Genomic DNA, 26,358 nt, shown 5'->3' with positions numbered 1-26,358 from the left:
CAGCGGGACAGGGGATTGGCTATTAACGCGCCGCGCTCTGAGTAAACGCCGTTCTGATTGGTCACTTCACGATGATATGAGCGGACTGAGGTGCAGGGGGTTCGGGCAGAAAAAAACAAAGATGGCAGTGTAGACCGAGGGGAGAAGTGTCGAGAAGACGCTGCATAGAAGTAGCAACTTTCGGCTTTTACCGAGACGAGGAGAAAAGAGCTTGAAAGCCTCACGGCGTCGCGAGGTGGACGGACCGGAGAGCGCGCGGTCACGACGGAGAGCGGCCCCGCTGTCGAGCACGAGCAGCGCACACTGTTGTTTTCGTTGAGGCAGGGCGAGAGAAGCTGTGCGTCCCCGAGCTGCTAAAGCCAGACAGCAGAGCTGACTTCAACAAAACAGTCAGAGAGATCGTCCGGGAGAGCGCCGAAGTGACCCCGTCACCCCCACATCTGCTCTTCGTACATATGCCGTTTACTTCCTCCAGAAGCGGCTCCGCTTGTGACGAGCAGCTACATATGAACCGAAGCTCTTTATTTCCTAACACTTCACACACTGTTGGCTGCTTTGTTGGCTGCTTGGCGACTCCGTTCGCGTAATAAGCCATTTCAGCCCCGGAGACTCTGCGCTCCAAACAGGCTCTCGACTCACTCGCTGCGGATCCGACGCAGGCGTCTGCGATGGAAGAGCGAGGAGAGCTGGCAGTAGCGGCCGCTCCTGGCTCCTCCTCGTCCGGCCTCGGCGTGGGGCCGGTGGGGGGCGCCCTGGAAGCCGGGCAAGCGAGCTCTGGACTGGCCGGGATTCAGGAGGAGCCCGGCGGGCGGAGGGACGCTTCTGGACCGGAGACAGACGCGGACGCACCGCCCAAGAAGCGTGTGAGGCTACAGGAGGGCGAAGCGGGGAAGCTCGAGGAAAGGCTTTACTCTGTCCTGTGCTGCACGGTGTGCCTGGACCTGCCCAAAGCCTCCGTCTACCAGGTAATTAAAATATACAACTACAGAAGCATTAGAGACACGAGCACGAGGCCTCCATTTTGCAGGTGTGCAGAGCTAACGGCATAAATAGGCCAGTGCAGGCAACAGAAGACAGAAGCCCCTCACCACCACTGGCCTTTTTACCAAGCTGCACCGACTGCTCAAATACTCTGTGGGTCGTAAACAGGCCTTGTTACGCCTGATGGCTGCGTAAATAGTCCGTGGAGATCCTGTTTCTGTAGCAGAAAGTGATGGTGAATGTGGTTTGTTACTACATAAGGGTTAAAACCGCGAAGGTGTATTGATTATTGTGCGTATGTTTGTGACCAAAATACGCATCTGATAACTGAAAAAAGTATGCGCCCCCACACCCTGCCCATAGACCTGTTGTAGGCCAGACCCCTGCCACACACAAACCCCTGAGCCAGTGGCCCTTAACACTCGCTTTGTTCATTTTGTAGTTTTTGTATGACTGGCTACGTGCTCAAACCGAGGATGTGTGAGTGTGACCTGACCAGCTGTTTGGCAGTCAGGGACAAACATGGCAATGCAGAGTCACGTGCCCCCCCCCCCCCCTTTAACCCAATCGCTGCCGACCTCTTAAGTCCCCCTCCCCCCAAAACGTTCCTCCCGTGTGCCTTCAAAGAACCACATCTTTAAGCAACTACTCTTAAGCACTTCAAACACATTTTTACACTTACTAGGCTAATGACCTCAGTCCCTTAAGGCAACTGATGTCAGTGTCCAACTTTATGGTGCGGATAAGGGATTGGTCAATTATTCATTTTCCCATGTACACTCTAATACTAATCGGTGTAAGCTGATCATACATGGCAAACAGAGAGGTCGTTCTCTGTATCAGTGTGTGTGTGTGCGCGTGTGCCATTTCTAATAATGGATGATGGGTTCTCACACACAATTAAAATTAGAAGCATGTGACTACCAGGATGTGTAACAGACCAGAATCATTAACCCCACACCCTGCAAATCAGATTAGAACTGTCTGTATTAAATGGATGTAAAGCTCAACACAGATAAACACATGAGTTTTAATCAAACATGACCATAATTATCAGATTAGGTTAATGGTAAAAACAGTTACCCACCGATTAATCAATAAAACGGTGTTCCAGAAGAAGTTCACATAAAAGAAAAGAACTACTGATTTATGTCCAATGGAAGACAAAAATTAAATGGTACCTGATAAGAAAACAGGCAACATGTAAATTAGATCTGCAAAGCTTCTTACTAATCATGGATGTATAATCTGTTCCTTTTAAAGTCATCACTTGTTAATCAGTGAAATAGTTTGTATTCGTTTGAACAGTAACGTTTGTGTGAGAACTGAATAACCTGATTGTTCTCAGATAACTCTGTACAAATCCACTCCAGTCTTGACAAGCACTCATCTGACACAAGCGCAAAAAGATTGATGAAATCACATCCTGTGTACGTCTTACATAAGATACTATAGTTTAATATATAGCAGTAATCTTTGACAGCTAAGGAAAACAATGATACACGTAAATATCTTAAAATCAGACCTTAATTGAACTGTTGGCGTGTTTTTTGTGTTGTAATTAAATGGGGGTATGTTTTTGTGGTAGTGCACGAACGGGCACCTGATGTGTGCAGGCTGTTTCATCCACCTGCTGGCGGACGCACGACTGAAGGAAGAACAGGCCACGTGTCCGAACTGCCGCTGTGAGATCAGCAAGAGCCTGTGCTGCAGGAACCTAGCAGTGGAGAAAGCAGTGAGTGAACTGCCATCTGACTGCAGCTACTGCCTCAAACAGTTCCCTCGCTCCAGCCTGGACCACCACCAGACAGAGGAGTGCCAGGACAGGTACATAGAATAACTCACTCTTTTACTCAGCCTCACGCCCACCTTAGGCACCATTTTAAACATTTTCAGTTATGTTCTCCATGTTGATTATTTTACACCTATTCAGAATTATTTCTTTAAAAATATATAAATGTGGGAGGATCTGTTTGGAGTATCAATTTTATTTGTTTTATTTCATTTGCTTTCCAAAAAGACACAAACTATACTATGTGTAATAATACCACTTGTAATATCATAGTGTTAACAGTTATTAATCAGTAATAATCAGTTCTAACTTTCCTACATATGCAGATGCATTTGCCACCTTCATGTCAATGTATTTGACCCCCACATTGAAACACAAACACACTTTCTTTGTAGCTACACCATTATAGTATTGTCTTTGTGATTTCTCTGATTCCTGTTTGTATCTCACTCTTGCATAAACAGACTTACACAATGTAAGTACAAGCGGATTGGCTGCCCATGGCAGGGGCCCTACCACGAGCTCAGTGCCCATGAGGTGGAGTGCTGCCACCCATCCAAGACTGGCATTGAACTGATGGGTATCCTGGAGGAGATGGACCAGAGTCACCGTAGAGAGCTGCAGCTCTATAACAGCATCTTCAGCCTGCTCAGCTTTGAGAAGATCGGATTCACAGGTACACACACTTAGCAAGCATCAATGTGCACACACACTGTACATTTACACTGTTACAGCACTTGGAGTTGAGTGAAGTGTAGAACAAACATTATTCCATTTGCTACAGAGATAACCTTGTTAAACAACTTTCCAGACATTACTAAATATCATATCAAAGGGATGATTAAATATGGGTTGGATACAGTATTTAAAGTAGTCTTGCATTATTGTGCAAAAGTTTTAGTTACCTAAGAAAATATTATATAAAGCTATGTAAATATTATAAAGAGAAGTAAGCATTTATTTCCTCAGAGCGCTAATATACAAATAATATTTATACAGTAATTATTGAATTTCTGAATGTCAATGTTTTCATTTCACCATTTCCAAACACAAAAAAACAGTGTTCTGCTGATGGTATTTAACAAATTGACGCAATGGTTAGGAGCATCAGGGAGATGTCAGAAACCAAAGATGTTGTTCTAACCAATTCACAAGACATCAACCACTTTTTTTGAAAACAAGAAGTTCTTGTTATTTTTTCATGTAGTGATTATTTTGACTATGTTTATTTGTATTTATTCTAATGCTGTATTGAGGTTTTGCAAGTAAAAACACAGTAATTGCTAAGAAGTGTTTTTTATTAGTTTGTTTAGGTGCTTAAGATCTTTGCATAGCACCGTACCTGTTAAAAATTTTTTTTTAAAGTAATAAGTCTTTAGTCTTAATTAGATGGAATTGTCAGCTTATTCCATTTAAATGTGTGAATCGAAAGAACTGTGGAATCCCTAGATGTGCTGAGTTGGCTGAAAAACATGTATTGGCAGTGGATTAAAAACAGTTTTAGGTGTTTTTATTTTTGCTTTATATAGGCTTATTATTCCTGTAGTAGAATTTAAACTCGTGAAACCTCAAGCAGACTTCCCTTCTTGTATTATGCATACAAAGCTTATATAGTAGTTTCATAGTAGTTGCTGAATTATTCATAGTAGTTTCTGGATAATAACCATTTAAATGTACTATTTAGTTATTAATTAAATTTTTTGGCTGATTCCAAATATTTTTTTATTGTCAATGACTTATCAAAACACATCATCAGCCTGCTTTGATGTGCATGTACACTTAAGAACACCCTTTATCAAAACACTTTTCATTGCACCTTATAAAAGTTGCAAAATCTGACCCCTACTTGCTCTGAGTGCAGAAGTGCAGTTCCGGCCATATCGCACAGATGACTTCATCACGCGGCTGTACTACGAGACGCCGCGCTTCACCGTGCTAAACCAGACGTGGGTGCTGAAGGCACGCGTCAACGACTCTGAGCGCAACCCCAACCTGTCGTGCAAGCGCACACTGTCCTTCCAGCTGATCCTAAAGAGCAAGGTGAACTCAGCGCTGGAGTGCTCCTTCCTGCTGCTCAAGGGTCCGTACGACGACGTGAAGATCAAACCCGTTATCCAGCACCACGTCTTCTCCAACGACGCCAACGAGACGGAGTATGCACCGCTGCCCATCAGTGATAGCGTGGAGTGCAACAAGCTGCTGGCCGCCAAAAACATCAACCTGCGCCTCTTCATCTTTCAGATCCAGAAATAGAGAAGAACAGGAGGAGAAAGAGAGAGAGAGAAAGAGAGAGGAGCTGGCGAGGGGAGGCAGGGGTTGAGAGATTAAAGAGAGGAAGGGAGGAGGAGAAGAAGAAGCAGCACCGCTGAACCACAGATACCTCGACTAGAACAAGGATTTAGAAAGAGAGAGAGATAAATAGACAGCCCATAAGACAGTAGATTCAGTTTGTTCATTTGTTTGTTTGTGTGTGTATGGTTAATAATGGAAATGCTTTCAGATCCTTTATGGTCCAAAAAACGAGTTTCTGTTCATCAATGATGTGACCCAGTGCCGTGCTGACCCCTCGCTAGGAAAAAAGCAAAAAAAAAAAAGCAGGACAGGTCTGAATGGACACCACCGCCAGAGCGTATGTATGGGAGTGGGTGCACATGCATGCATGCATGTCTTTTTGGTGTGAGTGCATGCATGTATGTAAGTATGGGAGTGAACAGAGGGAATCCATTTCTGTGACTGTGAGACAGAGACAGGTTTGTTAGAGGTCTAATCCAGGATGCACTGGGTTTGATGTTTTATTTTCATCTGCCTGCAATTTAGGCAGTGTTACTCACAATATGCTGTGGTACTGTACATGTGTGTCCATGCAGTGTTCTCTCCTGCTCAGAACCCTCCTCTCAAGGCTCACATATACATACACACACACACACACACACACACACACACACACACACACACAAATACACACAAATGCCCACCCAGCAGAAAATAGGCTGCACCTGCTTTAAATGTATTTTTGTAAGTGAGGGCAGACATTTTACTTGAGGCACAGCAGGTCAACTGGCCTAATCCAAATGGCTGCCAACCTCTGAACCAGGCTGACGAGATTTTTGCATGTTTTTTTTTTTTTTTTTGGTGTGTTCTCAGGAACACACACTTTTAGCCCAGTAGCATCATAGTCTTGTAAGCTAACTTAAGTTTGACCTTTTTAACACTTTTATTTAAAAATCTGTGAAACTTTCTCTCTTTATCTTTTACCTTTAGAGTTTGGTTTTGTCATTTTACATTTTTCTCTCCTGCTCCTACAAGAACATACCTGCACGCAAACCCTCCCACCCGCCTGCCCACCTCAAATTGGGTGTGAGAACAGCATCAGCAACCCCATCACTATTTATTACTTTTATTTAACCTGCACTCGTTACCATTGGCAACAGAGATTCTTCTTAACCACGGAAGCAGACTGGACGAATAACGAAATCTGACTGGGAACCACTGTTGCTGCCCCTACCTGTACACCTTTAGATAAACACACACACATGGGAAACCAGAAAGCCAGATGGGGTATAATCAGACCCCAGTAGGGTTGAAGTCAGCTGTAACTCATCAGTTTTAGACATACTTGAATTTTGCAGGAGAGAAAGACAGTGGAGCTGATCTAGACTGTGCTTTCAGAATCGAGGAGTCTAGTTTGAACCTGTTTCTGTATTTAAAAGCTTTTAATTCTCACATTACACTCTGGCTGTATTTGTGCCTTTCTATTAAAGCTCATCTAAACCGAAGACATTGGAGTCTGTGCACTCATTCAGTTGGACAGCACTGATGGACTTCAACTCTAATCCAATTACAGGAAGATTTGTGTGATTATGTTTACTCACACAGAGCTCACACACAAAAAAAATCCACAGCTCACTCTCGATGGGCTTGCTTACATGATATATATATAAATGTGTGAGTGAGAAGATCTTGAGGTAAGAGATCACTGTATGCACAAGCATTTATAAAATGGCTTGAAAAAGCACTTGCGAGATAAAATTTACTAGACTGGTAAAATGTCCTTGTTAAAGAGAAACACTTTTGTTTGTAGTGTTCCAATAGCAAACTGGTCCCTTAAACCACATCAAATGACAGCACACTGCTCATAGAGATGTGCTAATCATGAATTTTTTGTGGCCGATTGAAATTCTGATCTATTTATGGCCAAGTATTAAAGTAAAGGGCGGTTTTTAAACCTGAAAAGGCCTTTTTTAAAACCCAGAGCACACAATATGTGGCTTAAATGAACACATGAAATATGCTAGCCCATTTACAGTACTTTGCATTAGTCTTCTATTTATGAACTGTCAGTTGCCTATTTAAATAATTACTCAAAGTGCCACATCAGAAGGAAGAGGCAACTGGCTACTTAGTACAATAAGTCATACATAATTATGCTTTGATGTTTTATTAAAGATGTAGATGAGTGTGTTTACCTGGCTGATGTTTTTAAATAATAAGACTGCAATGAAAATTGAGACAATAGTCAAATTGACAATCTGACAAATCTTATTTTGGCCGATTCTGTTGCACCCCTGACTGTTTTTTTTTGTTCTCTATTTGAAAACAAACTAGACAAAAAGCCATTTTTAGGAAATGATGCACAAAATAATTTTATGATTTGGAAAGTAGATGGAAAACAAAGCCTTTGGATGAATTAAAGGCCTGTTAAATATGCTATTTTGTCTATATTTACAGTTTATGTAATCATACATAAGCTTACTTTTCAAAGGACGTCTGTGATTCCTTGACAGTTTTAGCACACCCCAAGCTGAGATTTTTATTCTATATAGATTGTAAATGTGCATAATATTATATACTTCTTTTATGTAAACTCCATGGGTCTATGGATGTGGGGCAATGTAGTCATTTACATAAAGAGGAATTTCATTGAATTCTGCATAATTAAATTGTTAAAATGTAAACAAACCTTAAGAGTTTGATGTGAAATGCACCATTCTATAGTCAGAACTGTTCTTAGTGGTGGCGATAGGAACTGGACGTCTGAAACATTTAATTCCTCCAGAACAAGGGTGTAGACTAACTGACGTAGAATCAGGCCTGCTTTTGATTTTCTGGAATGATAAACCTCAGCCATACTGGCCCAGCGTAGCTATGATTGGACACGCCTGCTCTAAAAGCTGATTCAGTAAGTTTCTATACAATTCACCATTTCATACCAAATATGACTTTGTTTACTTCTCAACAATTATGCAGAAATCAGTGGAATTTATCAAGTTTTGGTGGTGAGGTGTGTTCAAAAATTACTAGTATTGAAAACTAGGCTGCCTTTATTGACAAGGCAACACAGCTTCAGCTTAGTGATAGGTTTTATTATCTGTAATTATACATGCACATTGCACATTGAAAAACCTGGACACGCATTTTCAGTATGGAAGTAGTAATGACTCTCTGTACAGGATATGTAATAACTATCTTATTGCATTTCATTAAAACACGCATATTACTCTCAAAAATAAAATATAAACTGCAGAGGTGCATTTTAATAAACACAGCAATTCTGACACAGTTTTGGCACAGCATTATATCAAATACAACAGTGCATGTAAAAAAAAGTCACAAAGGTACCTTTAATTAAAATGGCACACAAAAGTAGAAAAGGCTGCATGTGTCTGGACTGTGCTGGTGGTGTGAAATCAGGTAGGTCAGGCTGTGCTACTGAGAGGTGCTACCAGTGAGTCTGTTATATTTGTGCGTTGCAGTAGGCGTGTCTGTGTGTGAATGAACGTTCCAGTAGTATTATATCAGTGCTACAGTCAGTGTGGGGTGCCGTGTGTATGTTAGTACCAGCAATGGTACTGGTTTCTATTGCATGCGTTTCTGCAGCTGCTTGACTGACAAGTGGTGCCCAGCATGTTGCCAGGCGAGGGTGGAGAGGGAGGCAGGGGAGTGCAGTAGACAGACACTCCAGCTTGGGGCACTGCACTCTGAGACTGCCCAGCCTGTCTGGACACCAACACCGTAGAGGGGTATGACTGGAGCTGTGACGCCATCTTAAAAAAAAAAAGACAAAATATAGTCATATTTGTATATTATATATGTAACTTATTATTTAATCACCTTTGAAGTTGCTTTCTACACTATTTGTATCATCACCTGATAAGAGGAAGTGGAAGAATAAGAGCCCATAATAGGTTGTTGTGTCTGGGGTAGCACCTGGGTTCCCACCATGCTTGGGTAAGCTTGTTGCTGAACAGCATATCCTAGGAGAAGGCAAAAGCAAGGCTTTAATCTTGAGTGTAAGTACATCTGCTTTAGTAAAGTGCCCCCTGCCCCCTGCCCCCAGCCCTGGTGCCCTACTGCCCCCTTCTGGTTGATATTTTCCATGCAATTAAATTGTCGATTCAACTTATTGGCTAATTAACACTACCTTCATGAAATCAGCCTAGAATGCACCTCTATTTTGCCTTTCTATGAGTGGAAATACACTTGGTTAATATACTGAAAATGTGGTATCCATGGTGACAGGTCACTGTAACCCTCACTGTAATTTGTTTTTACTTTGAGACGGATTTACAGATTTTGACATTTTTTTGCAGTAAGCGCCACTGACAAGTCAAAACGATAACTACCCTGTGTCCTCTTTTCACTCTGATTTAGCCAGCAGGAAAAGAGACTTGTTCACTGTACGGCCCCCTCCCCAAGAAGAGAATTAATAACGATTTGTCTGAATTCTCCTGTGTACTGTGTAACTGTCAGAGACCAGATCACCCATAATATTTCTGAGTAGATTGGATATAAAGTCATCCAGGAAGGGAAATATCTCTGTAGATTTCTTTGAAAAACTGAAAGCAAATCTCTCTCTCTCAAAAAAAATGAAAGCTGTAATAAAGGCAAAAGGTGGGTACACTAAAAACTGAAAAAAATAAATAAATAGAGATGTCTGTGTCATTTTCTATTAAATAGTAAATGCCTCTGTTAAATGCTCTCTGGTTATGGGCACATACAAAATGCATACTTTCTACAACCATATATATTTGGTATTTCACAAAGCAATATCCATTTACCTGTCTGTGTGTTGTAACTGAGTGGTCCGTACTGCTGAAGTGTGTTGGGACATTGCATTGGGTAACTGTACATTGAGGTCTTAGAGAAAGAGGAGCAGAAACATTATGCCACCATAAAAACTGTACACTTTATACATTAGCTTTTCAACTGTAAGCTGTCAATTTACAGCTCAGTATATGTTAAAAAGGGTGTAATCGCTTAAGATGAGGACCTGAGTGTTCTGCTGGCTGCAGGTTTGTGGTGGTGGGGCTGTCGGAGGGGCCAAACCCATTCCTGAACTTAAGTAGCTGTCTGCAGGAAGGGGTGGAGCATAACTGTGCTGGGGTTGTGTATAGCTGTGTGTTGGTGGAGCTCCATGTAGGTAGTAGGTGGACACATCTGATACATCACCTAAAGACTGGTGGCTTAGTGTCATGTGACTGAACTGAGATGAAAGGTCTTCCCTCTGTGGAGAAAACAAGCCCTTGGACTTTTAATCATTGTATTGTTGTATATGTTTGTCTGTTGCATATGATGGTATATCAGTGATGCTGGTGAATATTACAGACTATAATACACATCACAAATGCATTGTATATCCAAGTATTGTAAACACATCCAAAGTTTATTCCGAAATCAAGGAGATTTATGAGGAGTTTGTCCCCCTTTGCTGCATTAACAGCCTTTACTTTTCTAGGAAGGCTACATTAGATGTTGGAACCTGTGAGAATTTGATTGCCTTTAGCCACAAAGAGCATTAAGGAGCAGATACTGATGTTGGCTGATTAGTTCTGGATCACAAATGCTACTCCAGCTCATACCAAATGTGTCTGATGATGTTTCATCACTCCAGCAGACACAGTTCCACTTCTCCACAGTCAAATGCTGGGGGGTATTATACCCCTCCCCCTAAGGCTTAGCAATGGGCTTGGTAAACCTAGGCTCGTGTGAAGCTGCTGCTGAGCACGCTGTTCTATTGGCAATGCTTTTCTGTTGTGATAGCAAGCTGTGTTGTACAATCAGTAATGGGTGCTCCTAAAGGATTTGAATTCACTAAACAGGAGGGACACCTGGATACTTGTGTACATATAGTGTATATCAAAAAATCATAATTAAAAGTCACATGAAACAGGCTTAGGTGTGCTTACACACTGTTCTGGTGGGTAGAGCTGTGAAGTAGTTACCACCTGCTGTGGCGGAAGATACGTCACTGGGGAGTACTGAACCTGAGATAGATAGACAGAGAGATGCATATCCTTGTCACCCTCTGGGCTATTTATTATTTATTTGAGATTCTGCAGCAGGTGCTTGCACTGATATTTGTAGACATTTTCTCCATTCTTTCTACATCACCCTAAACTATTGTTGCTCTACTAATTAGCACCATCTATTTATACTCATTTCAAGTCTCATGGTTTACCCATGAGACTCATGTTTTTTGTCTTTGCTGCAGTCTCACAGCTGTGAATGTAAATCGTATAGCTTTTTCACTCTCCAAACAGATTTAAAAAGTGCAGTGTATTTATCTTTCATCTAGACATTTAAATTGGCTTCCAAAATGGATGCTAAGCAAGAACAATCAGCTGCTAAACAGCCGACAACATTTTCTCTAAAATATAGTATTCAGCTTAATTGCACTGAGAGGAAAAAGGGAAATACTTTTTCTGAACTGTTTAGGCATGCTGTAAGCATTACAATGTGTTCTCCAAAGATTAAGAGTGGAAAGCAGGCCTCACAATTGTACTAGACAGAGCACAGCACTTGGGACTAAATGGTACACACAGAGATTTAGATTATTTTTCAGATTATTGTTGGACAAAACAATTTTGTGAAGACAATAACAGTGCTAAAGGGAAATAATGAGAAACATTGGTAACACTTTACACTAACAGGCCCCTCTGAATAACAACTAGTTAATGAAAGTTAATAATTACATAATTGTTATTGGGGAATTGAAAAGTGCTACCATTTGCATTATTAACCATTTACTTAGTCATATACACACATCACTGCAATTGCTTTTCATTAATGTATCACATTATCGCTTTTTGAACTCAACAGTTGCTCTTTATATTGTGTGATGAATGGACCAATAGTAATGCTCCAAAATGAACTGGAATATAGCCTTTTTTATTTCAAGTACATTTGTGCCCTCTATAACGCTGCCATTTTGGAGATACGTGTAATAAGCAATAGGATAAGTCAGTAAATACATTGTGAGGTCACAAACATATAACAGAGGTCCTGTTAATGATTGCTAATGTTTAAAAACATATTTATTAAACACTTAATAATAATTGAGCATTTATGAAAAGTTAATACATCACAAACATAGCAGCATGATAATAAATATAAATAACTGCATTATTAAAAATAGGACAGGATAGTTATTATAAGTTACTTTTATGCAACTAAAAAATGCTTGGCTTTATCATTTAAGGGTTATGAGTATCAAATAAATAAATCCCTAATAACAAACTGCAATTAATGCTTATAATTCAAAATAAGAATTATTTGTATCTCGTTATGTAATTGATTAATAATTCAAATGGTACTATGTCATTAACAAGTTATTATGATGATTAAGCTGCTGTTTATTAGCTCCTGTTATTATAAAGTGTTACTGAAACGTGAGTGACGGCTCATTGTTTTCATCAAATTGTACAGATTTCCAGGTTTTCTGTCAGCCTCCTCCCACTGTCCATTTGGTTTTGGTTGACAGCTATGAACTGTATTTAATAAGATCCTCCCACCTGTGGAACACCATGGCTTGTCACTGGCTGCTGCTGGTGGGGAGGGAGCGGGGCCTGTGGCTGCATTGTGTTTAGCTGACTGCTCAATGACTGCTTACTCGCTGGTGGATTGTAAACAGCTGGAGTTCCATCAGGATTCAGATATGGCTGTCCTAGAATATCAGACCCAAACACATTTTTAGTGATTAGAATATATATAATGTTTAGCAGTATGTGTTTGTGTGTATGTCTGTATACCTGTATGTGGGTTTATGAGAATACTCCCTGGAAGTATAGACGATTCTGGGGGCACCAGGATGTAGGCAGGACTATTACTGGGTGGAGCTCCTGGAAGAGAGCCACTGGCAGCTGCTGCCTCTGATATTGGAACATGACAAAGACAAGAGCTTATTTTATCTCTAAATTAAATTTAGTGCATTGATGAAAGATGTTTATATATGTCAGTGTATTAGTTTGCAGTGACAAAGTGATGTTTTAGCCAAAAATTAAATTTATACAGTTTCCCCCTTATCCCAAATGTAGTTGATCATGCGAGACATGTTTGGTGTCTAAAGTTTACTTCAGTGTTGTGCAAAGCACATGACTAAATTCTCATACACTGCCTCAAACAGTCTTGAGTTGTTAAGCAATCTCAAATAGACTTGCTCATATAAGTTATTGAGCTGTATGATGTATTATCTACAAAAACAGACAAAAGTACATTAAATTAGCTAAAAACAGTAGAAACATCGACTTTGAAATCTGAGCTTTGCCAATACATATGTCCATTTTTTTGTCCATGTTTAAGGAATGTAGTTTACACAATACTACCTTACCTTAACTTTTTTTCCTACCTTTCTTGCTTTTAGCTGCATTTTAACATTCAGTCTAGGCACAGTATTACCAAAACTGTACAGCATTTAGGTAGCTGATGTTTAATGTGTGTAGAGCTACTCAGCTTATGCAGTGGGACATTAGGGGACTGCTTTAAGTGTTGTATAGCAGTAGTAATGTATTTTTTTGGACATTCTAGTTAGTATAAACCTGAGGCTCATTGTGGGTAGTGTGTATCATATACCTGATTTGCCAAGCTTGGAGCTGGAATCTGTGCGTGAGTGTGTGGGTTTGGAGGTCCAGGTGGAGCTGTCAGAGTCTGTGCTGCTCCAAGGTTGCGGGTCATTCCAGTAACACTCAAGCTCAAGACTGCTCTGCCTGCTGCCCGACAGCTGTCCAGAACCATCCCTCGTGCTCCTGCAAGCAAGTCAGCAAGAGTGATGATTTCAGATAAGTCACTTGATGAATTGAGTGACTAATATAGGACATTCTTTCATGTTAATGGGACCACAAAATGTGCTCCATAGATTAAACCATCTTACACAAGAAACTTTAAACCAGCTTGAAGAAGTTTAACACCTATTCAGTCCTAACTTTTGTCCTTTTGTCCTAACCTGAAAAGCTGTCTCCTTCTTTGGGTCTCACTGTACATATTACAGCATTCCTCTGGGCCCCTGCAGACACAGAGATATAGAGAGAGATACCATTAGATATCTGTGATTTGAGTCAGGGTCATTTTTGGCACTGTTAATGTTAAGACATTATTCTGTAATTATCATAAATTATTCAGTAACCGCTATAACTATAAATTATGTAAGGTAGTTATGAGCATAAGAAACTGATGTGTGGGCCATGTATAGGCCCTTGAAGTTTAAGAAGAAAATAGTTTAATCTAACAAGGCTGTTTCTGTAAATTATCAAACAAACATTTATATTTGTTTATACAGCATTTCAAACACATGACAGTCTAAGACTAAAGGCATATAAAGGTACATGGGTGGTACCAATTTACCTGGTCTCAATGTAAACACTCTTAGGAGGACAGGATGCCTGGAAGAAAGAGAGAAGAAGACAGAAACATTGAGAATGGTGTGTATTTGTGTATGTGTGCGTTATTGAGAAACTGGGGGGTTTTGCGCACTCACATCCTGAGAGAAGATGCGGTCTCTCACTCTCTGATACTCTTCCTCTCTCTCTTCAATAGACTTACTCTTCATTTGTTCCTTTAGTAGCGGCACTCTCATCTACAAAATACACAAAAACATCCAAAAATACACACCACATCAGATTCATCAGTTCTTCCTCTATTGTTAATACAGAGTAGGTTATTTCTCCAAACCCAGTGGGACCCAACTTTGGGTTGTTAACTTTAGTGCTGCCAGAAGGACTCTCTCTCTCTCTCTCTCTCTCTCTCTCACACACACACACACACACATATATATATATATATATATATATATATATATATATATATATATATATATATATATATATATGGAGGAGTGGAAAAGGATTCCAGTAGCAACCTGTGCAGCTCTGATGAATTCCATGCCCAAGAGGGTCAAGGCAGTGCTAGATAATCTTGAAAATAGAAAATATTGACACTTTGAGCACAATTTGGACATGTTCACTGTGAGGTGCACTCACTTGTGTTGCCAGCTATTTAGGCATTAATGTGTGTTGAGTTATTTTCAGAGGACAGTAAATCTATACTGCTATACAATCAGTACACTGACTACTTTCATTTCTATAGTGCTGTCTCATGAAAAGATATTTGCAGAAATGTGAGGGGTGTACTCACTTTTGTGAGATACTGTATATAACACTAAAGGAAAGTGATAGAGACACTTTAATAAACCACTATTTCAGCAGTGCATTGTTCTCCAGTGACTGTACTATTATATACAGATTTGATAAAGAACAGAACACACACACACACACACACACACACACACACACACACACACATATATATATATATATATATATATATATATATATATATATATATATGTATGTGTGTGTATCTCACCCATCCAAATCATTGAATCCATGGCCATAGGTGTATAAAACCAAGCACCTAGGCATGCAGACTGCTTTATAAACATTTGTGAAAGAATGGGTCTTTCTTAGGAGCTCAGTGAATTGTGCAGCGGAGTATTTATTTATTCTGGTACTCTAAACAAAAGAAAGAAATGGGGCCCCTTGGATGCACATTTTTAAATTAGTGACACAACTGTCTACACTGAAAAACATGATATCTTCACAGGCGAAAAAATCTTAAGACTAATTGTTATCTCTGATATTTCGATATTTCATTAAATAAACCAGTTTTCTTGTTTTAAGAAACATATTTGAAACACGCAAATCTAGTGAGATAATAACACAGTAATGCAGAAGCAATGTAATGGGCAATGAGATTTTTTTTTCCAGGAAGTGATAAGTAATATAATCCTATTACATTTTGAGAGAAATAATTAGTTGCTTCAATGGACTCCAACACTGGAGCTATCAATGCTATGATAATGCTAGCATTATGTAGAGTCTGCTGAGACTGTGCAGCACTCTGCTCTGAGTGAAAAAACAAAGTTAGCTATGGGATTGAGCTACTAACATTTTGCTTTGTTCCCTCTTTCTGCTGCACTTGTGTGTCTTTTTAGATTTTCCTTCTGAACTCCCAGAAAATCAAGTGAAGATCCTCCTCTTCATAATGTAGATTATCAGTTATTCACTATGTTCATACCAGTCTGTCTTTATGCAGTCTTGTCAGCATGTAAAAAGATGGAATAGTCCATTATTAATGTGACCGGGGGGTGTGGCTGCATTGAAGTTGAAATATAATCTGAAAAAACGATGGAAAAAAGCTAAAAATAATCACAAATAAAAAGGTTTGTATATGTATATATGTTTTGGAGTAGTTTATTTAACATCAATGCATGTAGTATATTTAATTTATATTTTCATGGGTCTTGGTTCATGGGGGCCCTAGGTTGCTGCCTACCTTTGCCTGGTGCAATGATCACCCTTGCCTTTAGGGTGTTGTTCAAAAGTGTTGCTTGATAAAAATATTAGTTGCAGTGGAATTTAAACTTAAGCTAATTATTTTGTTATATCATATTATTTTAGGCTATATTATTTTTTATTTTATTTATTGATGATCTAATGCTGGCTTTTACTGTTGAGACACAGTCATTTAGTTGGCACTAACCTATCTTGTTTTATTCAGCACTTAGGGTTGTGAAAGAGCAGTCTGGGACAGTTTTGGACAGAATTTTGTTCAACTCGAGTTTGTCTCGGGCAGAAAGTTCTTGGGCTGAATTTGGGACCATACCAAAAGCTGTACTTTTTGTCAGTTGTTCTCAACGCTATTTTCCTTGCTCTAACACATCCACAACCAAACTCTGGATGCACTTATTAATTAGAACTGCACGCTGCTTAGTTCTTCACCTTTTACGACCATTTAATCAACTCTTCTGTGTTAATCATGTGATATATCTCTCTGTGTATAAGTAAAGAACGTTAAAACAAAGATGAAATTAGTAATAATTATATTGCTATATAAAGAATGAATATTCAAAGATGAAATCACTAATAAGCACTTACTGATTAAAACTGAGAACTAGTAGAGATTATGAAATTAAGTGTGTGTACCTGGAGGTCCTCTTTCTCCTGACTGTTGTCTCTCTGAAGTATTGACCTTCTTTCCTCAGTTTTTTCCTCCTGAACATGCTCAGCAAATCGCTGCTCTGGTCTAAATACAAACACGCACATCATTACACCACACACACACACACTCTCCCTTTATAAATACACACTCAGTAGAATCCAAGAGACACATACATCCTAGAGTTGCTGGTTTTGTTGATGATGACAGCTTTTCCACTGTGATCCACATTGTGTTCCAAACCAAAGTAAGCTGCAACTCTGTGAACCAGCATCCTGTGATAGGACGACATCTGAGGAAACTTCTTATAGGAGCTGCAAAAGTGAAGACATGAATTAAATTTTTATATATGACTTTATTTCCACTGATATTTTGTCTGTGGTTTTGTCCTGTAGACATACACACAAACACATACCCAGTCTTACCTGTTGTCAGTCATAAAATCAGTCATGTCTTTCTCCAGTTTTAGCAGCATGAGTCTGTCTCTGCAGAACAGAGTAAAGCAATTTATCAACACACTAATGGAAAGATTCCAATTGATAGAATTCATCAATGCAGACACACAAACACATTCATACAGTACCTGGGACTGCTCTTCAGAGTAGTGATCAGGAACTCTTCCAGATCTATACCTGTAGAATCTGTGTACTCCAGACTTGATTCTGAAACATCCAAACACAGCTCAGTTCCACTCATGTGACAGAATTTAATTCCAGAGACAATAAAAAACGCCAATGATGAACTCACATGAATGGACCACATTCTCTTTCTGTCTCTCTCTCTCCCTCACACACGCACACGCACAAGCACACTCACACACACACACACACACACACACACACACACACACACACACACAGACATAGAACACATTTGTGACCTTTGGATAAGCTGGGTTTTTTCTGTGTGCTGCACTCTTGTTTCTCCTGTTCTTCCTCTTCACACTCTGAGCTGCCTGCATTGTCGGCTGTGGTATCACACTCACTCTCAGACTCCTACAGAATACAAACATACACACAGTGCTTTCACTCATCCAACTCATTTCCCCTAAGCTTATATGTAGTCAGTAAGCCAGAATGTCTTTGTTGTCTGAAGTTGTTTAGTTTTACACTGCAAATATACATTGCATATTTCAGCTATTTTCATTCACAAATTCACACAAATTCAACCAACCTTTGCAATAGTTGTAGGGGCTCAAAATGTTGTCCTATAATTACTGATTTAAATGTGTAAATCATAAGTGAATTCACAATTACTCTAATTGAGCATCTTTTCTGCAACATGCTGTGTGTCTCACAGTCTGTGTGTGTGTGCTTTTGCTGTGGTCTGGCGAGAGCAGTGAGTGCATAATCAGTAACCCTGATTTTTTTTTAAGATAAGAAAATATTATGCTAATTATTTTTAGTTACTGCCCAGGCCTAATTCAGAGTCTGAGCTGCTCTACTAGATGTTCTATTGAAATAGGTTTAAGAGCACTTTCTTTTACTTCATTCCTATTTTTTTGGAATATTTGACTGTAGAAATATGGTGCTTATTTTGCCTACAAGTAGTTCAATACCATAATTTTAATAAAAAATAACAAACTCTTTTCTTTGCCAATTTTAAAACAGTGTTAAAATATTTTTAATACCAAGTCTGTCTGTGTGTTCAAATTTCAAATTTGTTTTTCCACACAAAACAAATCAAAACAGAAGCCATAATCATCATACACTTCAACTACAGTTGTATTGCTAATAAGTGCAAATATTGCTGCAAATTTGGAGAAAAGCTACTGCAAACATAAGCATTTTGCCTGCAAAAGTCAAATGGCTATGAAATCCTGATAGTCCTAGAAATCCTGATACTTCTACAAATAGTAATAGCAGTTACTTAGAAGTCAGAATTTTTGTTTATATATTTGTCCATTTTTATAGAAAACAATGTCATACAGTGTCACCACATAAACAAGTATATTTGAAATTACTTAATAATTCAACAGTCCATTTTAGGCAACAGTGCACAACTGTGCCAACTGGTGGGGTATATGTTCCATTACTTGTTAGGTACTTTAGCCTAATAGTTGCAGTTGAAAACTAAAGAAACAAAGCTCACATCCCAAACATGTAATGGCATTGTGTGTTTGCTTTTACCTTGCTGCTTGATTCAGTGGGTAAAGGCTCGTCACACACAGCTGCACTCCTGATTAGTTTCCCTTTACACTGAAAAACAAGACAATGATTACTAATGAGCAAATAAAGCACACATTACACATTCACATACATTAAAAACTGTAATATACAGTGTGGAAGCTACAACAAAGAAAGCCTATTCACATCACAACATTACTGCTTTGTGTTTTGTTTATGAAGACAAGAAAACAGTACACGTTTAATATCTTCGCAGTACCTCAAACTGGGTACCTTTCTCTTTCAATGTTCTTCACACCCAGTCACAGAGAAAACAGCAGAATGAAGTTCAGTATGTTCTCTGTGGTAGCACATCTAATTCATTCAGTCTGCTTATTATCAAGCTGTTCAGAAGCTGTGATATGTGTCTGAGCAGGGAAAACCTAAATTGTGCAGTGATGCGGTCCTTCATTAAGAACAACTTTCTGATGGCATCTATGATTTGCTAGGAAGTTCTACTGTAATAGGCAATTTTGGGCAATTCTGTAATTTAACACAATTGCACAAAATAGTACTGATCTTTGGGCACTTTGACTCACACTATACCAACCAAAAACAACAATGATCTTTTCTCAAATGTGGAGCTTAAATCAGTGAGCTTCTCTTAAGTGTCTATAATTAGTACTAACACAGTAGATCATCACAGATATGCAATGACTACAGTGCCCACCTCTTTTTTTTGCCTGACATGATTTTTTTTATCCTGCCTTTTACTAGTACATGCTGTGTGCCAGCCCTGGAGCTCTTACCCTTTTAAGTTGTCCTTGGTCTGTTTTCTGCTGTTCAGGAGAAGAAAATATTTAACCAATTACGAGAAAAGGAAGAGAGATGAATAATAAGAGAGGCAATATTTGAAAACAGTGCCAGGACAATTTCTTCTAACCTGCTGCTCCATGCAGTTGCTGCCATTGCAATCCTCCTTCTTTGATTCCATGACACAGTGTGTGGGTGGTGTTTCCCTGCCCATTACGGACTCTGGGAAATTCTTCTCTTCAGTTTCAAGGACAGACATCTTGACACTCAGAGGCTGTATAAGTCACAGTGCATTAAACTCTTACATCCCATGACTTGGACACATCAGGAGCTCTACCTGTGTCTCTTCACAGTCTTCTGTCAGCAGAAGAATGGGCGGATTCTCTTCTTTCTGAGGCAGAACTATGGGAAAAGGATACTGTCCCAAACAAGACTAACCAGGCAAATCATAGCTATTACCTTATTCAATTATATTCAACTATGGGTTAATAGTTCAGTTCAGTCCTTGAGTGTGATGATGATGATGCTATCTACACTACTGTTTTAATATTCTACTGTTTTAACATTTGAAATCACTTGTTATATTAATATAGAATAACATGTTATCAGGTCAAATTTCATGTTTTGTTGATCTTCTAAGTCAAACTAAGTTGACATATAATCTACAGAGAACACACTTATGCAAATTGTAATGCACAATTATTGTTTATTTGCTGTTATTTTATTCAGTAACAACTTACACAGTGTAAACTGAAGTAGTACAAACTACACTGGTTTAATATTACTGAAAACAGTGATTCAAAACTTTTAAATGGTGATTCCAAACTTTTAGATGATAGTGTCTAGATAGCTATTCTGTCTGGACTAGCTTTGATAACCTATGTTCCTCCACCTGAGTGCTCATAGAAACACATCACTGCCCACAACACTGAAATGAACAGAGCTGCAGAAAAAGATTCAGATAAGTTCCAAGATTATATGTGTTCTGTTCTTTATCAAATCTTTATATAATAGTACATTCACTGGAGAACAATGCACTGCATTAAGTGTCTCTATCACTTTCCTTACTCACTAAAGTGAGTACACCCCTCACATTTCTGCAAATATTTTATTATATCTTTTCATGGGACAACACTATAGAAATGAAACTTAAATATATCACTTAAAGTAGTCAATGTGCAGCTTGTATAGCAGCATAGATTTACTGTCCACTGAAAATAAGTCAACACACAGCCATTAATGTCTAAATAGCTGACAACACAAGTGAGCACACCTCACAGTAAACATGTCCAAATTGTGCTCAAATTCAATATTTTGTGTGACCACCATTATTATCTAACACTGCTTTGACCATCTTGAGCATGGAATTCACCAGAGCTACATAGGTTGCTACTGGAATCCTTTTCCACTCCTCCATGGTGACATCACGGAGCTGGTGGATGTTAGACACCTTGTGCTCCTCCTCCGTTTGAGGATGCCCCACAGGTGCTCAATTTTGTTTAGGTCTGGAGACATACTTGGCCAGCCCATCACCTTTACCCTCTGCAAGGAAGTTGTCATCTTGGAGGTATGTTTGTGGTTGTTATTGAGTTGGAAAACTGCCATGCGGTGCAATTTCTGAAGGGAGGGGATCATGCTCTGCTCCTGAATGTCACAGTACATGTTGGAATTCATGTTTCCCTCAATAAACCGCAGCTCCCCAGTGGCGGCAGCACTCATGCAGCTGCAGACCATGATGCTACCACCACCACGCTTGATCGTAGGCAAGAGACAGTTGTCTTGGTACTCCTCACCAGAGCACCACCATACATGCTGGACACCATCTGAGCCAGACAATACATTCACAGGATGTGGTTCCAGTAATCCATGTTCTTGAACAGTTTGTCTTTCAGCAAACTGCTTGCAGGCTTTCTTATGCATCAGCTTCAGAAGAGGCTTCCTTCTGGCATTATGGTCATGCAGACCAAGTTGATGCATTGCGTGGCATATGGTCTGAGCACTGACAGGCTGACCTCCCTCTTCTTCAGCCTCTGCTGGCAGCACTCATGCGTCTATTTTTTGAAGCCAACCTCTGGATATGACGAACTTGTGGACTCAACGTCTTTGGTGAACCCATGCGAGGCCTGTTCTGAGTGAAACCTATCCTGGAAAACAGCTATATGACCTTGGCTACCGTGCTATAGCTCAGTTTCAGGGTGTTAATCTTCATATAGCCTAGGCCGTCTTTGTGGAGAGCAACAATTCTATTTCTTACAGTCTCAGAAAGTTCTTTGCCATGGGGTGCCATGTTGAATATCCAGTGGCCAGTATGAGCGAATTGTACCCAAAACACCAAATACAGTACACCAAATACCAAATTAACAGCCCTGCTCCCCAATCACATCTAGAACTTTGTAATACTAACGAGTCACATGACACCAGGGAGTGAAAATGACACAATTGGGCACAATTTGGACGTGTTCACTGTGAGGTGCACTCACTTGTGTTGCCAGCTATTTAGAAATTAATGGCTGTGTGTTATTGATTTTTATTTTTGTGTTGAGGACAGTAAATCTATACTGCTATGCAAGCTGTACACTGCCTCCTTTAATTTATATATTTGTTTTATTTCTATAGTGTTGTCCCATTAAAATATATAATAAAATATATGCAGAAATGTGAGGGGTGTACTCACTTTTGTGAGAAACTGTAGCTTTTGTGAATGTAAATGGTCTGCAAAGTTATAATGTCCACAGTACATGCCAGAGAGAGCAACTGTAACCCACAGAAACCACTTTTCTCAGCTGCCTGAAACATCTTGTTAGAATTCCAGCCTTTTTTTCTGTTACAAGTTGACATCATCTCGTAACACAATCCGCAGCAACTACTAGAGGTCGAGAAGAGGTTGCTTAATTTTTGAGGCTGTGTGTAGCCACGGAACCAGTCAGAACAGAGTGGGCGAGCAGACCAAACCGAAGGTGGGGCTTAAAGACACAGGCGCTCTAACAGAGTGTTTCAGGCAGAGGGTGAAGGGAGATGGACAGTAAGAAAAAATTATGTTTTTGGAACAGCATGTAAATTTATTCTAGCGGTCCTGAAAAATAAAATGATGAACCCCGAAAATGAGCATAATAGAACTCCTTTAAGCATCTTACCTTCACGTCAGTAACACAGTAAAATTAAATGGTACTACAAATGTCTTTGAAAACGTCAGATTTTTACTTCAAATATAATGAAGCTGGGAAACCTAACACCATACAGTAACAGCCATGTATGAACCCAAACCAGGTCCTCATATTTGACTTAGGCCTAAATTATCTTTTTCCGCTCAGTGACAATCCATCATGAAAAAGAAATGAGGTGGATTTCCTCTTTCAGCTTTGGAACGTACACTACTTACAGCTAATACACACACAGACTGCAGTGTGTATGTTTTCTAAAGTGTCCAGTATCAGAGTTCATGACTGTGCCAGCTAGACGCTCATGTGGAGAATGTGCACTGCTTTAACCTCCAATGTTACCTCAGAGCTCAACCCATATCACTATTGCTCAGGCCTCAACCCACCTCAGCGCCCTCTCCCCCTCTCTCCTCTTGTCATCATCTGCAGGATCTTATCTGTGGAAGTGAACAGGTGGCGAAGAGGCCTCGAAATTCTGCGTCTGCTCGGCAGAGACATTATCTAAGATATGACTACCCCCTCTGCTCTGCCATCAGACGGGTAGACGGAGAGGGTGAGAGCGCGAGAGAGATAAGATAACGGCTGCAGACCGCGCGGTCTCACCACGCCGCGTTTCGCGTGGGGCTCGTGCCCGGTGGTGAGCGCGAACTGCCGGTAGGTCTCTCTGTCTCGCCTGCTAGCTTGCATTCCCGGTTTGGCGCGCGCTATATTTGGCGTGTCTCGGGACTCGCGGACTTCATGCTGCTGTCAATCCTCGCGAGCAGCGCCGTGACGCACGAGAAGCATCAGCAGCTGCTGTTCCTAAAAAGAAACGCAGAGCTCGAGGCCTCTGCTCTACTTTTAAACCGCCCAGAGACCCCCAGACCACCTCACCAGCCCAAAATGTGTTCTCAGAAACGATAGACAACCTCCGCTTTTCAATTTTCTGTTCAGCAAAAGCCGCAAAGTCCGGTAAGAATTAAACAGCCCTCTGTCTGCGAGTAGCAGCTGGAGGTAAAATACTATGAATCTTGCCTTCCGCTGTCTAACAGGACGCGGGGTCACTGGCGACGGTTTTTATCCCACCCGTATTCTAACACGGCCCGCCCTTCTGTACCGGGATTGGCTGGTACTGTCACGCATTCTGCGCTACAATTGGCTGGTTTTCGCATTTTCTCAGCAAAGGTGAGGTACCAGCCAATCATAGCGCAGGGGGGCGGGATTTTAACTGAGTACAGGTGGGAAAAGAGTCTCCTTAACTTCCAAAACACTGTCTAAACAACACTTAAACACTTTAAAAACATTTTATTAACAACCGCAGAATTAAAACGCGAAAACACGGATTATCTAGAACATGTAACATCCGGTAAACATCTAATATACTCACTTTTTCACCCGTCTGGCTTGGAGCCGTCAGTTCTACGATTTAGGCAGCTAGTCTTCTCAGAGTGCTCAGTCTGAAACCGAAAACGTACGGATGCGCTAATCCAGCGAGATCCAGCCCTCGTCTTGCCTTTGTGTGAGAACACAGGGGGGTCAGAGCCGTGCGAAGGGGTCCTGACTTCACTTATCACAGAACGGACTGAGCGGCGCTCGCGCTTGTGCTGCTGCTGTTTCTGACAGGCGATTGGCTCGTCTCGCGCTTTCAGCACGAGCTAATAAATACGCACAAGCATGCGCGCGCTCCAACTTAAAACTGGCGTGGCTGGTGCGCGCGCGCACACACACAAACGTCGTACGCCCTGCTCTAAAGCACCTGTTAGTCGAAAGGAAATGAGGGGAAAAGAAAAAAGCGAAGAGCGGACGAGAAGCGATCCGTCAACGCAGTCCGCTGTCAAACACCGGCCCAGGGGCTGTGGCCCCTGAGAGGCTACATCAATGTTATAATATCCGAGAAGGCTTTTCTCATAATGCATCGTCACAACATGATCGTTATATAGAACAAAATTACCCTACAAATTCACTCTCAAACACGCGGTGAACTTATCAAGCGCACAAGATAAGCCACCAAAACCAAGAGAACACCTGTCAGATGAGTTCTATGTTTCTCTCACTCAGCACAGCCACAGTAACCCACGAATGCACCTACAGCATTTGCATTACGCTCTACGAAGTGGTGCAGTCAAAAGAAAGAAAGAAAGAACAAAGGAAGAAATGGAAGGAATGTGATATGAACTCACAGGTGGTGATCATTACACCCCCAGTGTATCAAAAGCTTAGTGAACTGGTCACTGTCGAGAGCCGAGACTGTTGATCACCTTTAAGCTACTGTGGTTTAAACGTGATGGCTGGGAGTAAAGGCTGTTCCTGTGTGTACTTCACGCAAAGCATTTTTCTTGTCCGTTCTCCTGTTGTGCGTGTTTATGTTATACCTACATTATTGGTTTACATTTGAAAATGTCCGCCCTCCCTGCCCCTTTAAAAGTGAACTGAGCTCACTTATTTGCAATGGTAATCTGCTGTCATTGAGAACCGACTGACGTATGACATCAGTTCAAATCCTCCCATCATCACTATAACTGCTCTTAGATGTCAGAGCATCACAGCAGGCATCATTATTGCTGTAATGGCGTATTCACGTAAGAAAGCAAGAACAGAAACATTACTGGGTATCGATGTTCATTCCTTTCTCCACCAAATACAATGAAAGCTTCCATGCCAATCTGTTCCAATTTTTAAGGCCCAAGTTGGTCTTATCACCATCAGTGAGCCAAAAAGTATACACCACTGTTTTTGTAAAAACCTGCAGTTTCATAGATACAGAAATGTACTAGATATACAAAGTGTTACAATAATATAATAAATTGAAAAGTATCATACAATTTTGATTCCCAGAACTGATAATCAGCATTATATCAATTTATCAGGGTTATTAGCAAAGCACACTACATATCCAAAACTATCCAGACACCTCTTCTAATGCTCCCATTGCTTGTATGAAATGCCAACAGAATCACAAACAGGATGAGAGAGGTAAAACGCGTGATTGGGCAGCATCAAATTTCTCTGGGATGAGTTGAAGTGAATCAGAACTAATCACCAAAATCAGCACCAAACCTGACTAATTCTCTTGTGGCTGAGATGGCTTAAATATATAGTGCCAACCTTTGTGGCCTATACAGTTTCTCACTCTTAATTCATTTTAAGTGAAGATTATCATCAGTCTCTAGCATTGCTCTGCCTTTAAATTCACAATATTTAACAGTTGGGGTCTGCTGAGGTAAAGCCACTTTACAGCATTAAACCCCCCTTGCCTAAAATA

General features: G+C 40.4%; 2 protein-coding genes across 5 annotated transcripts; one reads left to right on the top strand and one right to left on the bottom strand.

Moving 5' to 3' along the window:
* On the top strand, positions 1-6,549 carry cyhr1 (cysteine/histidine-rich 1). Its single transcript, XM_017695880.2, has 4 exons — positions 1-965; positions 2,570-2,808; positions 3,238-3,449; positions 4,635-6,549. Exons 1-4 carry the CDS (start codon positions 669-671, stop codon positions 5,024-5,026), a joined length of 1,140 nt encoding a protein of 379 aa, XP_017551369.1. The 5' UTR covers positions 1-668; the 3' UTR covers positions 5,027-6,549.
* A 1,566-nt stretch (positions 6,550-8,115) lies between these two features.
* Positions 8,116-24,733, bottom strand: arpp21 (cAMP-regulated phosphoprotein, 21). 4 transcript variants are annotated; one of them, XM_017695847.2, is made up of 20 exons: positions 24,484-24,732; positions 20,090-20,361; positions 19,956-19,985; positions 19,171-19,239; positions 17,922-18,036; positions 17,625-17,703; positions 17,467-17,526; positions 17,218-17,355; positions 17,029-17,128; positions 14,523-14,621; positions 14,390-14,427; positions 13,992-14,051; positions 13,622-13,794; positions 12,802-12,921; positions 12,565-12,716; positions 10,960-11,037; positions 10,044-10,277; positions 9,832-9,910; positions 8,921-9,027; positions 8,116-8,817 (listed from the first exon to the last, which is right to left on the bottom strand). In XM_017695847.2, the coding sequence occupies exons 2-20, from the start codon at positions 20,216-20,218 to the stop codon at positions 8,605-8,607; spliced, it is 2,073 nt and encodes a 690-aa protein (XP_017551336.1). In that variant the 5' UTR covers positions 20,219-20,361; positions 24,484-24,732; the 3' UTR covers positions 8,116-8,604. The 4 variants fall into 4 exon arrangements, with proteins under 4 accessions (XP_017551336.1, XP_017551343.1, XP_017551358.1 ...); XM_017695854.2 differs by having other exon boundaries at positions 19,956-19,982; XM_017695869.2 differs by lacking the exon at positions 10,044-10,277 and having other exon boundaries at positions 24,484-24,733.
* Positions 24,734-26,358: the final 1,625 nt, after the last annotated feature.

The sequence above is a fragment of the Pygocentrus nattereri genome, chromosome 27 (assembly GCF_015220715.1).
Source record: "Pygocentrus nattereri isolate fPygNat1 chromosome 27, fPygNat1.pri, whole genome shotgun sequence".
NCBI classification, from domain to species: domain Eukaryota; kingdom Metazoa; phylum Chordata; class Actinopteri; order Characiformes; family Serrasalmidae; genus Pygocentrus; species Pygocentrus nattereri.
This window is presented reverse-complemented; position numbering and strand designations above follow the sequence as displayed.

Coding starts and splice junctions, on each gene's coding strand:
- cyhr1 (XM_017695880.2), top strand. CDS start 669: ATGGAAGAGCGAGGAGAGCTGGCAGTAGCGGCCGCTCCTGGCTCCTCC. Junction 966..2,569: donor CCAAAGCCTCCGTCTACCAG/GTAATTAAAATA, acceptor TTTTTGTGGTAG/TGCACGAACGGGCACCTGAT. Junction 2,809..3,237: donor ACAGAGGAGTGCCAGGACAG/GTACATAGAATA, acceptor TTGCATAAACAG/ACTTACACAATGTAAGTACA.
- arpp21 (XM_017695847.2), bottom strand. CDS start 20,218: ATGTCTGTCCTTGAAACTGAAGAGAAGAATTTCCCAGAGTCCGTAATG. Junction 19,986..20,089: donor GCAACTGCATGGAGCAGCAG/GTTAGAAGAAAT, acceptor TCTCCTGAACAG/CAGAAAACAGACCAAGGACA. Junction 17,704..17,921: donor AAAACCCAGCTTATCCAAAG/GTCACAAATGTG, acceptor TGGATGTTTCAG/AATCAAGTCTGGAGTACACA.